Source organism: Myotis myotis, unplaced genomic scaffold (genome assembly GCF_014108235.1).
Source record: "Myotis myotis isolate mMyoMyo1 unplaced genomic scaffold, mMyoMyo1.p scaffold_m19_p_1, whole genome shotgun sequence".
Classification (NCBI taxonomy): domain Eukaryota; kingdom Metazoa; phylum Chordata; class Mammalia; order Chiroptera; family Vespertilionidae; genus Myotis; species Myotis myotis.
Genome location: NW_023416313.1, coordinates 196,730,036 through 196,747,460, shown reverse-complemented (window position 1 = coordinate 196,747,460; position 17,425 = coordinate 196,730,036). Strand labels below are relative to the sequence as shown.

Genomic DNA, 17,425 nt, shown 5'->3' with positions numbered 1-17,425 from the left:
TTAAGAGAATGGAAGCTCCCAAAGAGTGTTCTTAGCAGCCTTGTAATGTGCACCAATTAAACTGGTTTCAGTGTGAAAATGGCTCGATGACTCTTTGAACTAAGACCAGATTAGTCACCCAATCAACAACAGAAAACAAAAAAGACCCCCCCAAAAAACAAAAAAAAAAACCCCAGCAGAACTATAAAACTCCTCTTTTTATCATAGATTTCCCACTATAAAGCTGACCACCACATCATCCAATGATGTAAAATTCTAGAAACTTGACAAAATTTCTTTTTAAAATTTATTTTTTGTTATCAAAGAGAATGGCCAGAAACATTGAGTACTAAAGAATCTGTTCATGGCATCATTTTACAAAAGTTCCTAATGGAATGAGAATATTTTATTTCAATGTATCTCCTTCACTTATTAAAGATGAGATGGATGAACTGATGTAATTACTTAAAAAAAATTCCAGACAAGAACATCCATTCTCATTCTGAATCTGCTGACTGGAGTGAATTCAGTGGTTGCATTATTACCACTGGCTAAGAATCCACCTCCCCACAGCGGGGAGCTATTCAAGTCTTCTCATCAGGTCTCTCAGAGATAGGCACCATGTTTGAAGTCTCACACAAATGTCTGTGTCACTTAAATTACAATGTGGCAGTGTTTTTCTCATGGAGACATAATCTTGAAAGAAGAGGCAAAGTCGAAAATCACCTGCTTGCATGTTATATGTGAGTACATTATTCGACTGTGCAGGGGTTTTGGGCATTGTAGCCCTTGTTAAAGAGAAATTTCACCAACAAAACATCTGTCAATTCTCAGCTGCTCCTGATGCTGAGGGTGTCTACTCATACAACCATGTGTTGTTAGGACAGGGCCTTCTTCATCTACTGTTTGGCTCAAATAGTTTGAACTGAGTTTAGTTGTCCTTCTCCTCCATCTTAAGCTTTATTTCTCGGCTTCAGGATATGTGGGGTACTTGACTGTCTCTATCTTCTCTCGGACTTTGTAGGAGGGATACAAGCCCGTCCTTCCCAGTTTCCTGTTGACACCTTTAGAATAGCCATCCCAATGATTTCCAGCCACACCAATGATATCTCCAGGTTCCATGGGAATTTCATCTGCAGTTCGAGGCTCGTGAGGATAAATGGCAATCTGGTTGTGGGCATTTTGGCCCCCAAAATAGTAGATGTCATCCAAAGAATGGAAGTTTGCAGAGGCATCAGGATGCAGTGTTTGCATGATTTCATAAGCGACTCGACAGACCTTGGGAAATAATTTTTAAAAAATAGTTAGTATATGTAAGATCCCCATCAGAACAATCTAAAAGCCCTTAGCCAAAGAGAGCAGAACTAGACTAGGACTAGAACTGAGAGAATGAGAACTAGTGGATTCTAGTCACAAGTTTTCAGTCCATTTGCTCTCAAGTGATGATATAGCATATAGCATAAGTCATTCTTCATTCTGTGCTTGCATCTGTGTTTTTTAACATAAAAGATTACAATTAAGGTCTCTGGGAGAAAAAATGTATAATGCAAAGTACTTTAAGAATATGAATCAGTTAATTTTAATAAAGATTCATTAAGAACCACATAGTACTCCATGTTGGGCACTGGTGGTATAACATGAGTAAGACATAGTTTGTGCCCTTGAAGACTTTAAGGTTAGGATTAGGGTTATAAATACTTTACAAAAATGCTGCTGCTCCCTTTCCTTCATTCAGTGTTAATCAATCACATACTCTTTTCTGCTAATTTGAACTTGGCCTCCGGACTCTTTTCAATAGAAATTCATGTAATTACTGACAATTAATTACCACTGGCAAGTGAGAGAAATATATCTACCATTTCCATTCTAAATAGTTTTAAGTGTGCTGTGTAGACAGTAGCATTCTAGGACTGAAATAAGATGGACTTGTCTTTGGGGAAGATGCATCTACCTGATGCATTTAAGGCTACTTAAAAGATTCCTGTCCAAAGAATACCTATTATGCCCACTGGATGGATGTCAGCTGAAATTCTACAACCTGAGCATCATTCCTTGAGCTTAATGCTTGGTGATTAAGTTAAAATATAACTATCTTCATGGAAGTATAACATTTTAAGCAATTAATAAATACATTTATTATAGCATAAATAGGTTGCAGAAACTCTTCTAAGAATAGTGAAGAAATAAGAGAGAATGCTATCATTTTGCTTAGAAAATTCTTCCAATATACATTGTGAACAGAGAACTCAACTCACGTAAAATTTTCTTAAATCTCCAGTTGTAGTTATCTCAGTTAATAAAGTTTTATTGTCCCCGTACCAACAGACATAGAACTAGACACAGAACCAAGACAATGACTTTCCATTCGAACCTGCTACTTCATCAACACACTAATTTTATATTGGGAATGTCATGGTACAACTGAAAACACTGGTAGAATACTGAGACTATAACAAATAAGGCTAAAAAGATTTAGAACTTGAACTTTAAAATCAGCCAAAGGCCCACTGAGGACAAGCAAAATCAAGTGAAGACTCTGGAAAGGAAGAAACTAAAAAATTAAAACAAAGCAGCCCTAATAATAGCAAAGTACAATAATAATAATAGAGGCTAATATTTACTGAGTTTTTGCTGTCAGATAGTGTTTTTAGGTATTATCTAATTTAATTCCCTCAATAGCCCTATACAATTCTATCATGTTTATTTTACAGACGTCAAAGGTCAATTAAGAAATTTGCCCAAGGTTACACTATTATTAAGTGGTAGATTCAGGTTTTGAACACAGGCTGTCTGTGTATGCTAGTTAACTGCTAAGCATATTTTCTCTTATAGACACTGTTCTCCATGTTTGGACTGTAACACCAGAGAGATAAAACATAAGGCCAGGCTGGCCTTGGGCAAACCTGAGAGTCTTCTTTTCAGGGCATGTCCAGGTACTCTTCAATCATCTTTAGCCAGAAATGCATGACCTTGTATTGCTTGACCTTGGGATGACCATAAGGCCCACTGTGGCAATGAACTCTAATGAACTTCCTCCTCTCCACTATTAAATATCTCACTCATAAAAACATTACCCTCGCCGAAACCGGTTTGGCTCAGTGGCTAGAGCGTCGGCCTGCGGACTGAAAGGTCCCAGGTTTGATTCCGGTCAGGGGCATGTACCTTGGTTGTGGGCACATCCCCAGTAGGAGATGTGCAGGAGGCAGCTGATTGATGTTTCTAACTCTCTATGTCTCTCCCTTCCTCTCTGTAAAAAATCAATAAAATATATTTTAAAAAAAACAAAAAACATTACCCTCAGTCCCATACCCTAGAAGCCTTCTTTTGAGGAAATAATCCTAATTATCAGTTTATGTTTTATATCAATAATTGTTGCTATGTTAGTCTGCTGGATGACATGTATTTCCTTAAGCCAAAGTAATAATGAATGGTAGAAATTTCAGACATTGAGATGGAGCCATATAAGACCGTTTATCCTTCTCATATTGGTGATAATCATAGCAGTTGAGGTTAATGAGCACTGGTAATGGTCCAGGTACTGTTTTAATAGTGTGCTTGCTTGCATCTTTTTCAACTCAAAAACTCACAAGAACCATATAAGGTGGCTACTATTATTCACATTTTATAGATGAAGAAACTAAGCCACAGAAAGATTATGTAAATTTCCAAAAAGTTTAAAAAAAAGGCAAAGCAAAGAAAAAAGGAGCTAGTAATTGGCAGAGCCACAATTAGCACTCTCTCTGGCTCTCAACCACACACTAAACTGCCTTAGGATAAGTCTTAGAGCAGTACCTGCCACATAGGCACTCAATAACTATCTGTTGAATGAATACTGCTCCGTGCATAACACCAGCCAGCAGTGGAGATGCAAGTCCACAAGGGGTAATTTAATCCTTAAGCTTCATATATAACATTCTGAGTAATTAAAATTTTTTCTCTATATTAACAGTGGGGCAATTTACTGCAAAAGCTAGAAGGATTACTATAATGTTGATGTTTGCATTTAATCACCCTAGGCTTCCTCTCTGGGTTTTACAAGTCCAAATCATGTGGCAGGTAAATGAAGGCTTTCAGCTGATCAGTACTCAGGTTTGATACCTGACAGGTAACATGATTGATGAGGCAAACCCTTTGGTTTGCAAAGCAGTGGCTGGTCACATTTTGTATCTTTTATTTCATTTTGTTTTAACATGGCATTATATCATTTTTAGAACACCAATAAGCACAAGGTAATGGGTAAGAACAAAAACCCTGATAAAGAATAAAACATAGATATGACTGTATTAAAAACAACAATTAAAAAGGAAAGAAAGGTCCATTAGTCTGAACTTTATCCCTGAGGAACAACTAGCTGAGTTTGCATGAGTCTCCAAAGCTTTCTCAGAGCAGCTGAGATATCCTTTTTTTTTTTGTCAAAATAGACAAGGCCAAGAGGATCTCTAGTGTGCAAAGTAATATCTGTTTTTTCCCACTGCACTCTCCAAAATCGGACTCAGAGTGTAGTGAGGCCAGTTATGCTACGTGTGGCCTTGGAATCAGACAATGAAGAGTGTCACAAGAATGCTTTTAAGAATCACAAAGGGAAGTGTCAAAGGGGGAAAGTAAGTAATTTTGTCCCATGTTGATTTTAATGCTGGAAGAAGGAAAGCAAAGCATCAAGCACCTCCCTTGAATCTCAGGGCCTACTGACACGTAAAGTTGGTAATATTCAAACATTTATATATTTATTGCATTTTATTTTTTTTTATTTTTAAAATATAATTCTATTGATTTCAGAGAGGAAGGGAGAGATAGAAGCATCAATGATGTGAATCATTGATGGGCTGCCTCCTGCATGCCCCCTACTGGGCATTGAGCCCGCAACCCGGCATGTGCCCTGACTGGGAATTAAACAGTGACCTCCTGGTTCATAGGTCAACACTCAACCACTGAACCACACAGGCTGGGCTAGGCTATATTCATTGGATTTTAGAGCTTTATGACTAGAGTGGTGGTTCTCAACAAGGGTGATTTTGCCCCCACAGGACATTGGGTAATGTCTGCAGACACTTTTGATTGTCACAATTGAGGTGGAGGTGCTACTGGCCAGGGATGCTGTAAAGTATCCTAAAATGCACAGGACAGTGCCTCACGACAACTTTTCTGGCCCCAAATGCCAGGGGTGCCCTGGTGGAGAAACCCTTGACTAGAGGAACAAACCTTAGGTAAGCCCACAGGCCCACAGAGGAGGTGGTACATAGAATGATTGACACATTCTAAGAACACCCATTAAAAAATGTGTGGAGGTTGTTACTAGTTATTTGCACCTGTTGACCAGGCAGACACATAGTCAGACTATCAAAACAGTTGAGAGAGACCAAAAATAGAAAAGGGAGCTCATCAAAGTCAGGATCGTGACCCTAATTAGGGAGAAACATCAGCAGTGGATGCTTCATGGGACCTGAAGGCCAAGGAAGTTTTCTTTCTGACTAGGATTGCTGCCTGTGTGACTCCTGTACTGTGTAGCTGTCTTTTTGGGTAGTAAGTTGTATTCCTATTCCATATTGAAGAAGCTCGTATAGCCTTGGCTGTGGTAGGTATCTTTCCAACAATCATATCACCATCCCACTGTGACAATGTGCATTGTCGCACATTAGAAAACTGCCCATTTATTTATATTCAAATGAAAATGATGTGGATTTCCTCTTCACATTTTCTCTTCTCAACTTCATCTAAGCTTTTAGGCATATATTATTCTTACATAATTTACATTTCTTGGTAGTTATTTCATTTGAGTATTTTATCTTCATTTCCTCTGGAATCCCCTCTACGCCTAGTATAAATCTGAGCACAAATGGTTGTTTAGCAGATTTTGAATAAACTACTCAGTAATATGCACATAAATGAAAGAGCAGAATAAAATCCACAATAAATATTGCTATGGTGATATTCAACTGGGAAATATGAGGCTGCTTGTACCACTCATAAAAACAGATACACCTAACCCATAACACATAATTATCTACAATTACTCTCAAAACATGATTGTAATATGGTATTGCTTAAATTTAATGTACAGTCTCTTGCTTGGTAGAAATGTAGTAAGATTTGAAGAGGAATTACATTTACTCTTTCTTATGTTCTATAAAGCAATTGAGACAAAATGCTGGGCATTTAAGCCTTAGTATCAGTGTATCGATAGTAGAAATGGATGGGTTCTGGTTAAATATTGACTGTGTGCAAAATCAGAAAGTATTAAGCAAGCTTAATTACCTGCTGTTTCTATTTAATGCTGTGAACAAGCCGAGCACTTTAAACAACTCTAGTAGCTGGCTTCAGTAGAGATGTATTCAACCATTGCTTGCAAACAACTAAATATTCAGTGCACCTAAATAGCTATGTTTTGGGGGAATCTTCTCATGCTTTCACAAAAATGGTAATTCGCAAATATTAGAAAATTTCACCAGAATCATGATAAGTACCATTTTAAAAAGCCCTAGCCAGTTTCATTCAGTGGATAGAGTATCAGCCTGCGGACTGAAGGGTTCCAGTTTCGATTCCGGTCAAGGGCCTGTACCTCAGTTGCAGGCTCGATCCCTGGCCCTGGTTGGAGCATGTATGGGAGGCAACCAATTGATATGTCTCCCTCACATCCATGTTTCTCTCTCTGTCTCTCCCCTCCCTCCCACTCTCTCTGAAAATCAATGGAAAAATGTCCTCAGTTGAGGATTAATAAACAAACAAGAAAACAAGAAGTTCCTAACCCTAATATGACCAAAAAGTACTGTCCTCTTAAAAATACCCTACTATCACTTACCTGGGATGAAAAAGTACACACTAGGAAGTCTGCCTGGGAAAGAAAGTGTATATCCAGAATCACACCCCTAAGTGAATTTTCCGTGTATCGATTGTGTAGTCCAGCTGACCAAGAGATAGAGTTATCACTAATAAATTCATAACTGGGGTACCTGAAAAAGAAATAAATTGATACATAGTCACTGAAATCACAATATTCTATTAGGAGGTAGTATCCGATCAGCAGGAGGCAGACCTGCTCCTTTGACCAAGAGTTCCTCTCTAACAGTAAAGAGAGCTTTAAAATGATAACATTCAAAAGAATAGTCAATGAAGCTTCTTTGAATCCACTAGTGGGACAGAAACCACTCTGGAGTACCCTGCATGTTAAATATCATTGGCATACCATATAAAATACACACTGATGTATCAAAATGTCCCTTCTCAATTCGTGAAAGAGTTGAAAACAGAAGACTCCTATTTTCTTTGTAATGAGTGAGCTCTAAGAAGTTTTGCAAGCTGCTTTCATATTTGGTCACTGAACTTTTCCTTTAGAATATAAATATCATGATTAAATTTCATTAAAAATTTTAATTCAGAATTTGGGATAATTCAGACTTATCCTCTAACCACCATCCTTGAAGAACCATCTTAACCAATAACAGTAATGTAAACCATTCTAATACATTTATGAAGGCAAATTTCTTGTAGATGTCCACCCAAGTAATATTTTAGTAGTCTTGAGATAGGATATTTAAAACTATTAAAACAGGATGTCTTTAAAAAGTCTACCTCATGTTCAAATGATTCTATTCTGAATTAGAGGTGTAATTATACTCTAATATAGAGTGAATACATTTTCTCAGTGCCTGAAGTAGATCTTCAGAGTTAAAATGTAAACTTTGGTAAGTTACATGAAAAGAACATAATAATTATACCTACTTCATACATTTCATAAGCATTGAGTAAATACACTAAGCAATATAAACTATTTAGAAGAGTATCTGACATGTAGCAGATGCTCAATACATATTGCTTGTGACTATTAAACATTTTCCCCAGACATCCATCTGGTTTTATTCCTTATTTCCTTTAGATCTCTGCTCAAATACAACCTTATTAGTATGAACTTTGGCAATCAGTATCCCTTTTACCTGCTTAATTTTTCTCCATGGCTCTTATTATCATTGCACATAACATATATTTACTGTTTATTTACTGCCTGCATCAATTCATTCCACCTCCATCATCCCTAACTGAAGAGAGGCATTTCATATATTTCATTCACTCTATTATTCTCAGCACCTATAAGACAATCTGGGATATAACAGAGGATCACTATTTGTTGAAAAATAATAATTCTTATTTATAAATCCTGAAACATTATGAGTCACTTTATTGTCTGTCTCCACACAGTATTCCCCCCAATTGGGACTAAGCCTAATTTTTCTTTGCATCACAGCATGTAGCATTCCACACAACACTGTGAATAAATACACGAACAAGGGAGCGCTATCTCTGCCTGGGACTTTCTTCTAATCCCCTAACAGCTGCTTTGGATTTCACAGCCACCACGGAGCTTTCTCTCATTGACTCTAACAACGACTGTAAAGGTAAAATCTCTGAACACTCTTTCAGACTGGTGTTCAGTGTTTGGATACATTTGGCCTCATTATTTCTGACATTTTGCTCTCCTCAGTTCCAAATCAGGGAGATGAAGGAACTGTCACATTTATTCTAAAAAGAAAACAACCAAAAAAAACTTTTAATGTTATTCCTGCAAAGCTGCATATCCCAGCATGGGGCAGAAACAGTGATAAATAAACATAAAAAGGCTGAAGTGTGGAGGAGAGGATGAATTGCTAAAGTACACCAGCAAGGTTTTATCCATGAATAAAGACCGATTTTGTCAGTATGGTTTGGGTGCTCAGTGAAACAAAAGAGTGATCCTGAGAAGGGACACTAATATTAATGCCCTTCTTAACTTAAAGGTCCCTACCTGGAAACAAACCAAAAGGGTGCCTAAGTTCCTCAGGCTTTATCTCTATATGTAATCCACTTGATGAAGTATACTGAGAGTGGAAAAAAACAAAACAAAGAAACACAGCGAAAAATGGGAGGGAGAGTTTGCATCTCCAATAATGAATGAGCATGGAACTTTCTGCACAAACATGTTTCTTTTTTGTCTCTTGTTCACAAGCACATCAGCAGAGCAATTCTTCCACTGTGAAGTTGCAGAGGTTGCCAAGGAAAAGTATTTTTTTCTTCTTCTACCTCATAAAAATTTATTTTTACATCACCAACAAAGGGCTAACTAACATCAAATTTTCTTTTCTGAACTCTTTCTCCAGACAGAAGGAGATACTCCTCTTCATGACTCAGAAAATTAAACGGGTTTTAGAGAGAAAAATATGCATAAAAGGCTACTACATTTATCCTATCCTATATAATAAAAGGGTGATATGCAAATTGACCCTAAAGGTAAAATGACCAGGAACAACCAGTCGCTATGATGTGCACTGACCACCAGGGGTCAGACGCTCAATGCAGGAGCTCCCCCTTGGTGGTCAGTGTGCTTCCACAGGGGGAGTGCCGCTCAGCCAGAAGCCGGCTCATGGCTGGCCAGCACAGCAGCAGTGGCAGGAGTCTCTCCCGCCTCTGTGGCAGTGCTAAGGGCTTCTGGGTTGCCAGAGGGATGTCTGACTGCCAGCTTAGGCCTGATCTCCTGAGAGCGGGCCTAAGCCAGCAGATGGACATCCCTTAAGGGGTCCCGGACTGCGTGAGGATGCAGGCTGGGCTGAGGGACCCCCCAAGTGCACGAATTTCCGTGCACTGGGCCTCTAGTAATAGAATATGAAGGAATCGCTGCCTGGACTGTAAGGGGAAAAGGAGTTAACTAGCTGCTGACCAAAACAAGTAAATTCAAGTTTTACTACTGCCATAATCTAAGTACTGCCAACTGTAATACAGTACAAGCGTTGTTTGGTGTAAAAATATAATGTGGTGTTATGGATCAAAGCTGTAAGATTCACAGATACTTTTATCTAAATACTTCTGAGTCCAGAAATATAGCTTAAGGAAATAATGGGGATAATTTTAGGCACATATCTTAACATTATTTATAAGATTAAAAAAATGTGGATAACCTAATTATCCAATATTAGGGGAATGGTCAAGTAAGCAATGGACTATCCATAGAGTCGCTATGTAGTTATTAAAAAAGATATTTATAATGATTTTTTTAGTGACCTAAGATAATTCATCTATTGCTGTATTAATCAAAAAAGATTTCAAATTATATAGAATGTGATAAACTACTAAAATAGTGTAACTATGAACATGACTGAAGGGAATATGTCAAAATTGAAGCAGTTACTGCCACTGAGCAATGAGATTGTGGGCATTATTTTTTCATTGCTTGTATAACTACCAACTTCCATATTTTCTAATGAGCATGAATTATTTTGTTAATCAAGGAAAAAAGAAAAAAAGCTTTTAATGTATTTGAGAACAAATAAAAGAGTAGATAAAATTAATATTTTTTCAACTAAGCTATAAATTCAGTGTGGTATTTTAAAATGAAGGAGCATGGTGAACAATTTCTACTTCTCTCTAACAGGTTTAGATATAAAATTGGAAAAGTACTTGTGAAAACTTTCTATTGTATTTTTTGCCCAAACATTCATTTAATCTCTAATTCTTATGTAAGAATTATAATTATATAACTTGGCTTAGCTTATACTTGGCTGGTGAATTTCTTGATTCTTGTTTATAAGTGTGTGTGTGTGTGTGTGTGTGTGTGTAGTCAATAGAGACTTAAGAAAAAAAAGCAATTTACATCAGGTTAATCTGAATTCTTAGGAGGTAGAAATAAGATTTAAATTATTATCTAATGATTTGGAGAAACACCTGCATTATAGTCCTCATTTTAAATTTGTTTTTCTTCCCAACCTCAATTTGTGACATAAAAAAGGGACTGAGAAATAAATTAATTAAATAGTCAAATAACTTCAATAATTAATAAAATGCTTTCAGACTCATGGAACTGAAGTAAACATAATTCAGAATTATCCCAGAATGTTTGGTATCTGAGCAGAGCTAAGACTACAGTTTCCTTCTCCCCATTCCCTACTTTCACATATATTTAATGCATCCCATATTTATTGGTAGTAAATAAAGGCCAACTCTACGTTCATCCAGATCCTACAATAAATTCCAAATTAGGATCAGTGCTTTATGTGTTTTCATAACACCCAATGTTAATTCTATAATAGCACTACCCATTCTGTAGAGCAATTGTCTGTTCCCCACCTAGACTGGAAATTCCTTGAGAGTGCCTTGCTTATCATGGATGCCCAGCACCTAGCACAGTGCCTGAAATATAGACAAGTTCAATAAATGATGGTTACTCTTTAAAACATATTAGTAGTCCTTCTCCTGAACTTACAAAACTTACCTTTTGATTCTTTGTTTCTTTAATATAATTTCTAAATTCCAGACATTTTTATAAGATGAAAACTTATATCTTACTTATGTTTTCAGTTGCCTGTAATTGTTAGTGAAAATATGAGAGCAAAAAGGCAAGTACCTGTGTGTTTTATTGGTAAAGGTTGGTTAGTGGGATAGGCTGAATATTTGTGTTCCCGCCAGAATTCGTGTTTAAACCATAACCCTCCAGTGTGACGGCATCTGGAGGTAGGGTCTTTGAGAGGTAGTTAGGGTTAAATAAGGGCATTAGGGTGGAATCCTCATAATGGAATTAGTGCCTTTATAAGAAGAGACACCAGGAAGTTTGCTGCTTCTTCTAAGCACACAAAGAAGTCATGTGAGTTCACAGAGAGATGACACTGCCTACAAGCCAAGAAAAGAGGCTTCAGAATGAAATGTAACGCTGTTGGCACCTCACAATTGTTTTGATGATATTAACAAGTTACACAAGTGCAGTGTTGAATTTAAAAACCCCAATAGTCAGTAATAGTATCACAAGAATCACAAGTCATGGGAATTAAGGATTCCTTTCAACTGAAAAGAGCCCAACTCTAGAATCACTACTTCATCTAACTTACTTTGTTTTTGCCTCCTTTAATAAAGAAGGGTCATCTGTGGCCAAATACACTCTTTTTTTATCCACTTGCATCCTGCGAGCGAGAAGCTGAAAATGTTCTTCAACGTGCACCATGTACTCCTCAATGGGATGGAAGGCAGCTTCTGTTCCCACCTTGTCTGTGCGTCTGACATGGACTCTGGAGGCAGAGGGACAAAGTCAGGTTCTGCTGCTAATACTCTGACCCACTGGGTGCTCTTAGGGTACTCAACTTTATACCCCTACTCATGGTGGCATTATGAACATTTAAATCAGTCTTCCTTTCATTTTTTGCCATCCAAAAAATAAAATAAATATTAAAAAATTCAAACACATATATCTGAAATATATTTGTATGTTAACATAATACAAGGGGAATTTTAAAAAGTAAGTAAAGTCTTTAAAGACTGCTTTCTTATAGAGAAAGTAATTGGCATATCAGGAATAAGTGGGAGATTCCTAGTATTCCATACTAGGCAACAAAATGTCAATTAACCTTCCAGAAAAAACTGGATATAACAAGGTTTTTGACAACAAATGACAATAATTGTTCTTATAGAACATTAAATGTATTGTCTGTAACGTTTTCATGCCAAGTTTTCTTTTTCTTCATTTTACCCTGTTGGTCACTCTGTAACTGCCAACTAATAGAATTTAAAGTCGCCTGAAGAAAACACAGACCTTGCATGCATTGTTCCTATGGCACAGTCAAAGCAGGCAAACCTTTGAAGGCTCCTTACTATTTTTAAGTTCATGGAGCTGTTCCAGCCCTTTTGTTATAGGCATAATGAATTTCCTTTTTCTGTCTTTCACACTCCATCAAACACAAGCAGATACTGATCTAGCTTATCTGTTCTATTTAAGAAAGGCTCCAAAATTATAAAACTGGGGACACAGAGGTTTACACCATCTGCACTGAAGACTGCATTGACTTCCACAGTATTCTCTCACCATCTTACTGCTTTCAAAGCAATTTTAATGAAAATAAGAACAATAGTAACTGTAGCTTGTTTTCATAAATTACAACTCTCCTGAAATTTGCCTTTTCTGTATTCCTCCTTTCCCTAAATTATTACACCACTATTCATATGTGGGAAAAGGAAAAGGGGAGACTTGTTTCCCTTTAGGTCAAGCAAAGGCTAGCTTTTATTATGAATCTGGGTGGGGGTTTGATTTCACTGAAGTTACTCTAGCATCTTCATGGCTATTCTTTCCTTTGCCTTCCAGGCTATAGTCCAGATGTGAATACTATTATATGAACACTTCTATCATCTTTTCCTTCCCTCATTCTTTTTAATCACTGCTTCTCTCAGACAATTGGAATTGTTCACTGTGCTCCAAAGAGACGAAGAGGGACAAAAAGAACAATTCCATTAAATTTTCAGTGAAAATTTTCATGAGAAGAAACACTATTTGATACTGATTTCACCTTGTACTTTCTTTAGCTTTTTAAAAAAATATATTTTTATTGATTTCAGAGAGAAAGGAAGAGGGAGAGATAGAAACATCAATGATGACAGAGAATCATTGATCCGCTGCCTTATATACAGCCCCCACTGGGAATTGAACCCACAACCCGAGCATGTGCCATGACTGGGATTGAAAGATGATCTCCTGGCTCATAGGTCCACACTCAACCATTAAACCACACCAGCTGGTCTCTTTAGCTTTAACATTTGGAATAGGGCCAGTAACTTCTATATATATGAAAACTAAGACACAATGGAAGAAGGAGGGGTGGGAGTTATGAAAATAGAAACAAAAACAAAGGAGAGATGTAACAGAAAGAAGAATCAAAGGAAGCGGAGTGTCAGACAGTGGCAGAGTACCACACTAGCAATCTTCTCAGTTCGCCCAGTCCTCCTGAAATTGGCCTGGACCAGTATTCTGACGGAGGACCATAGTGAAATCTTTACAGAAGAATCACAAAGTTAGACCTGTGAAGGATAGAAGTCGTTTCATTCAATTAACTCTTTCACCCGACAGTTAAGGAACCTGATGCTTCTAAAGACATTTTGGTAAGCACATATAACATAAGGCATTTCGCACTAGCCAGCTTGCCTCAGTGGATAGAGCATTAGCCTGCGGACTGATGGGTCCCAGGTTCGATTCCAGCCAAGGGCACATGCCTGGGTGGCAAGCTCGATCACCAGTAGGGGACATGCAGAAGGCAGCCAATCAATGATCCTCTCTCATCATTGATGTTTCTATCCTCTCCCTTTCTCCCTTCCTCTCTGAATTCAATAAAGAAATATATTTGGAAAAAAAACATAAGGCATTTCAACCCAGTCTTTACAAAAGTAAAAGTTATTTGTGTACCTGATTTTCACTATTAGATATCAAGCTCTTCTATTTATTCACAATTCAACAAACAAAATAAATGATAGGTAGACACAAAAATCTGTTTAGTATTATGTTAGTAAAAACAAATATCATCTAATCTAGTGTTTATAACAAATGACAAATAATGAAGGCCCATAATGAACAAGTAAGTCACCTAAAGTCACATAAATTTGTTAGTGGTGGATGCTAGATGGGACCTCAGATTCCTAAATCCTAGTGCACTCCTCTCTCATTACAGCATACCACCTCACTTGCAAATAACTTAGTTGTCTGTGCTACTTCAATTTTCTACACTTGGCCAACTCTCCATTTGGTGGATGGTCTGTGGAAAATTAATAAGGGTTGCTTTCTGGTATGTAAAACTATAGGATAGCCAAAGTTAAGGTTCTGGAACTTTTGGCAGAGATTTTCTTTCCTTTTTTCCTCACCTTTGAAATAATTACCTCTGCCCACTTCACAGGACTGTGTTACAGGATCAATGAGGTAATGCAGTTGGAAGTATTCTGGTAATTTAAGTATTACAGTGTTATCTTTCTCCATCTTTAAGATCCAGTTCAAACACTGCAGCTGTGAAGCCTTTCCTGATCCAGACGGAAGTACGTTTCCCTTCCCTGACCTCTTTTAAGTCCTTCAATACTTCTCTTGTGGTATTTATCATGCTCTACCCCATATAATGTCAGTTATGTAAGTCTCTTATCCCACAGGCTAAAATGAACCAGAAGGAGCCATTTGAAAAACATTAATCTCTGTCCCCCACAGTAGCAGGTATTCAATACATCTTTTGCAAATAAGTGAGTGAATCAGCAATCTATACTAATAAAAGGGTAATATGCTAATTAGACCGGGTCAACCAGACATCTTCCGGTCATCTGGTCCTCCTTCCAGACAAAGCCACGGTGGCAGGGGCCGAGGCAGAGGTGGTTAGGGGCGATCAGGCTGGCAGGGGAGGGCAGTTAGGGGCAATCAGGCCGACAGGCAAAGGGGTAGGGGTGATCAGGCAGGCAGGCAAAGGGGGTAGGGGTGATCAGGCAGGCAGGCAGAGTGGTTAGGGGTGATTAGGCAAGCAGGTAGGTGAGTGGTTAGGAGCCAGTGGCCCCGGATTGAGAGAGGGATGTCCGATTGCTGGTCATCCCTCTTGCAGTCGGACATCCCCCGAGGGGTCCCGGATTGGAGAGGGTGCAGGCTGGGCTGAGGGACAACCCCTAACCCCCTGCATGAGTTTCATGCACCGGGCCTCTAGTGTATTAAAATTAATCAATAGCTTACTTTATCACAAACAGCATAAGCAACAGAATGCCATAGCTAGTCTACAAGTCTATTTTCAGTATTAGTCTCTCTGAAAGGTGATAATATTTTCAGTGCATTTTTCCCCCACAGAACCAAAATCCTCTTTTAATCCTAATATTATCAAATTCATCATTTTAAGGACAGGTATTTTAAGTATAGTAGGTACTCTGTTTTACAGATGGAAAAATCAAAACCCAATACTACTATTAGGTAACTTGGCCCAGAAATAGAGAAAAGTCAGGACTATTACCCATGTCACCTAACTCTCAGTCCAGTATTCTTTTCATTGTGCAAAAACCATTTCCCATGGTGTGAAGTCTGGCATCAGGACCCAGGAAAGCTCCTTTCCCATAACTTTTTATGTGCATGTATAGAGTGCATATTTGTCAGCAAATGCTCTTTTGGATATTTCTTACTCCAAGGATTTCCTGATATAGCTCCCATAACATAAGCACAAGACTGAATACATATATACATTGTAACTTCCAAGTGGGTCAAGATTCATTTTAAATAATAATTTTAGCATTACCTTATGGTACAAATGATATCCTTGTTCTCAAAATAGCTTCCAAGACAGAAAAGAAAACAGAACATCAAAAAAGCAAAATAATCACCCCTGGCAATTAATGAAGCCTAAGAATAAGGTGAAATCGGAAAGCTATACATGTGACAGTTTCATCTCATGGCCTGTTGGGGTACGACATGATCATGTATAATATCCAAAATACTCCCAATAAAATGACATCTTGCTGGTTTCCCCAGGAGAGACAGCCATTTTCAGAAATATGGGCCTAATGCATTTGTCAAATAAATAAATAAAACAAGGGTGACAAAGTACGATGACTCAGTCATTCTAAGTAAAAAAAGGAAGACTAATCTCCCTGGGGCCTCAGGTGAACTTTAGAACCTGTTTTTGAGTGGAGCAATGTAAAGTTCACAATATATGGTAAAGGTATATATATATACCTGCTACTCCATATCACTTTATGAGGAACAAATCAGATTCTCACCCAATAACTGGATGTTTGAAGCCAAGCTTCTTGGTGGCCTCTTCTATCTCCTTTTCCAGCCAAGGTTGTGGGCGGATCAAGTATTTGACAAACTGTGACACCCACCACACTGCAGGGTCACCATGAACTCGAACAAGTCGATCTGCAAGGTCTTCTGGTACAGCCAGGGGTAGATATGGAGGACGAGGATGAAGACTGTCCACAATGGGGAGCTCCACCACCTGAACATTTTTGTCCTTTATTTCACCTGAAAGAATATGAAAACATCATCATCACCACACTGTACTGTTCATACAACTACTGCCATTTAACAAGAACTCACTTTGGGTGCTTTCATCTTCATAGCATCCCTAGAGAAGTATAATTTTCATTTTACCAAGGAAGTTAACTAACTTGCCCAACCTGTTAGTACAAAAGTGGTAGAGCTCAGTTCACATTTGGGTTGATGTGCCTCTCAAGTCCATAGCTTTTCTTTTCTACCATAATATGCTGCCAAAGCAACACCTCCACACCAGATAAGGATGGTATCCAGAACTCAAAGCATCTCATCAGAGAAAAACCATATTGCCAGTGGACACAGCCACAGAGTTCTGTTTGTTTGTAATTGTCGTTGTGTTTTTTAAAATTAGACATAAAGTGTTCTCAAAATTTGCAGCTTGTCATTATAGCAAATGGCTCTTACACTACTTTCATGACAGCAAATGATTCTGAAGATACCTAAAGATTACAATTATAAGCCACGGATCTATATCTTTTTAAGAAAAAAATTCAGATTATTCTAAAGTCATTTTTTCCTTTGGCCAAAATAGGCCTATTATATTCTAGATTATGATAATAATAGAATCTGTGTTTACCTGGGTATTGATTTAAAGTTACAACAGCAATTAGATACTAATTTTTGTAGATGGTGATTAGTTTCAAAATCCAACTTCTACATGTCATTAATATT

The 17,425-nt window shown here is 37.8% G+C and overlaps 1 protein-coding gene across 13 annotated transcripts in view; it reads right to left on the bottom strand.

Moving 5' to 3' along the window:
* Positions 1 to 268: 268 nt before the first annotated feature.
* FUT8 (fucosyltransferase 8) overlaps positions 269 to 17,425 on the bottom strand; it is a 228,120-nt gene continuing 210,963 nt past the window's right edge. For all 13 annotated transcript variants that reach the window (XM_036310074.1, XM_036310038.1, XM_036310110.1 and 10 more), the window contains 4 exons: positions 16,477 to 16,723; positions 11,820 to 11,996; positions 6,776 to 6,926; positions 269 to 1,257 (listed from right to left, as the gene is read on the bottom strand). In XM_036310074.1, coding sequence (XP_036165967.1) covers positions 940 to 1,257; positions 6,776 to 6,926; positions 11,820 to 11,996; positions 16,477 to 16,723 — 893 coding nt within the window. In that variant the 3' untranslated portion in view covers positions 269 to 939. The remainder of the gene's footprint in view (positions 1,258 to 6,775; positions 6,927 to 11,819; positions 11,997 to 16,476; positions 16,724 to 17,425) is intronic.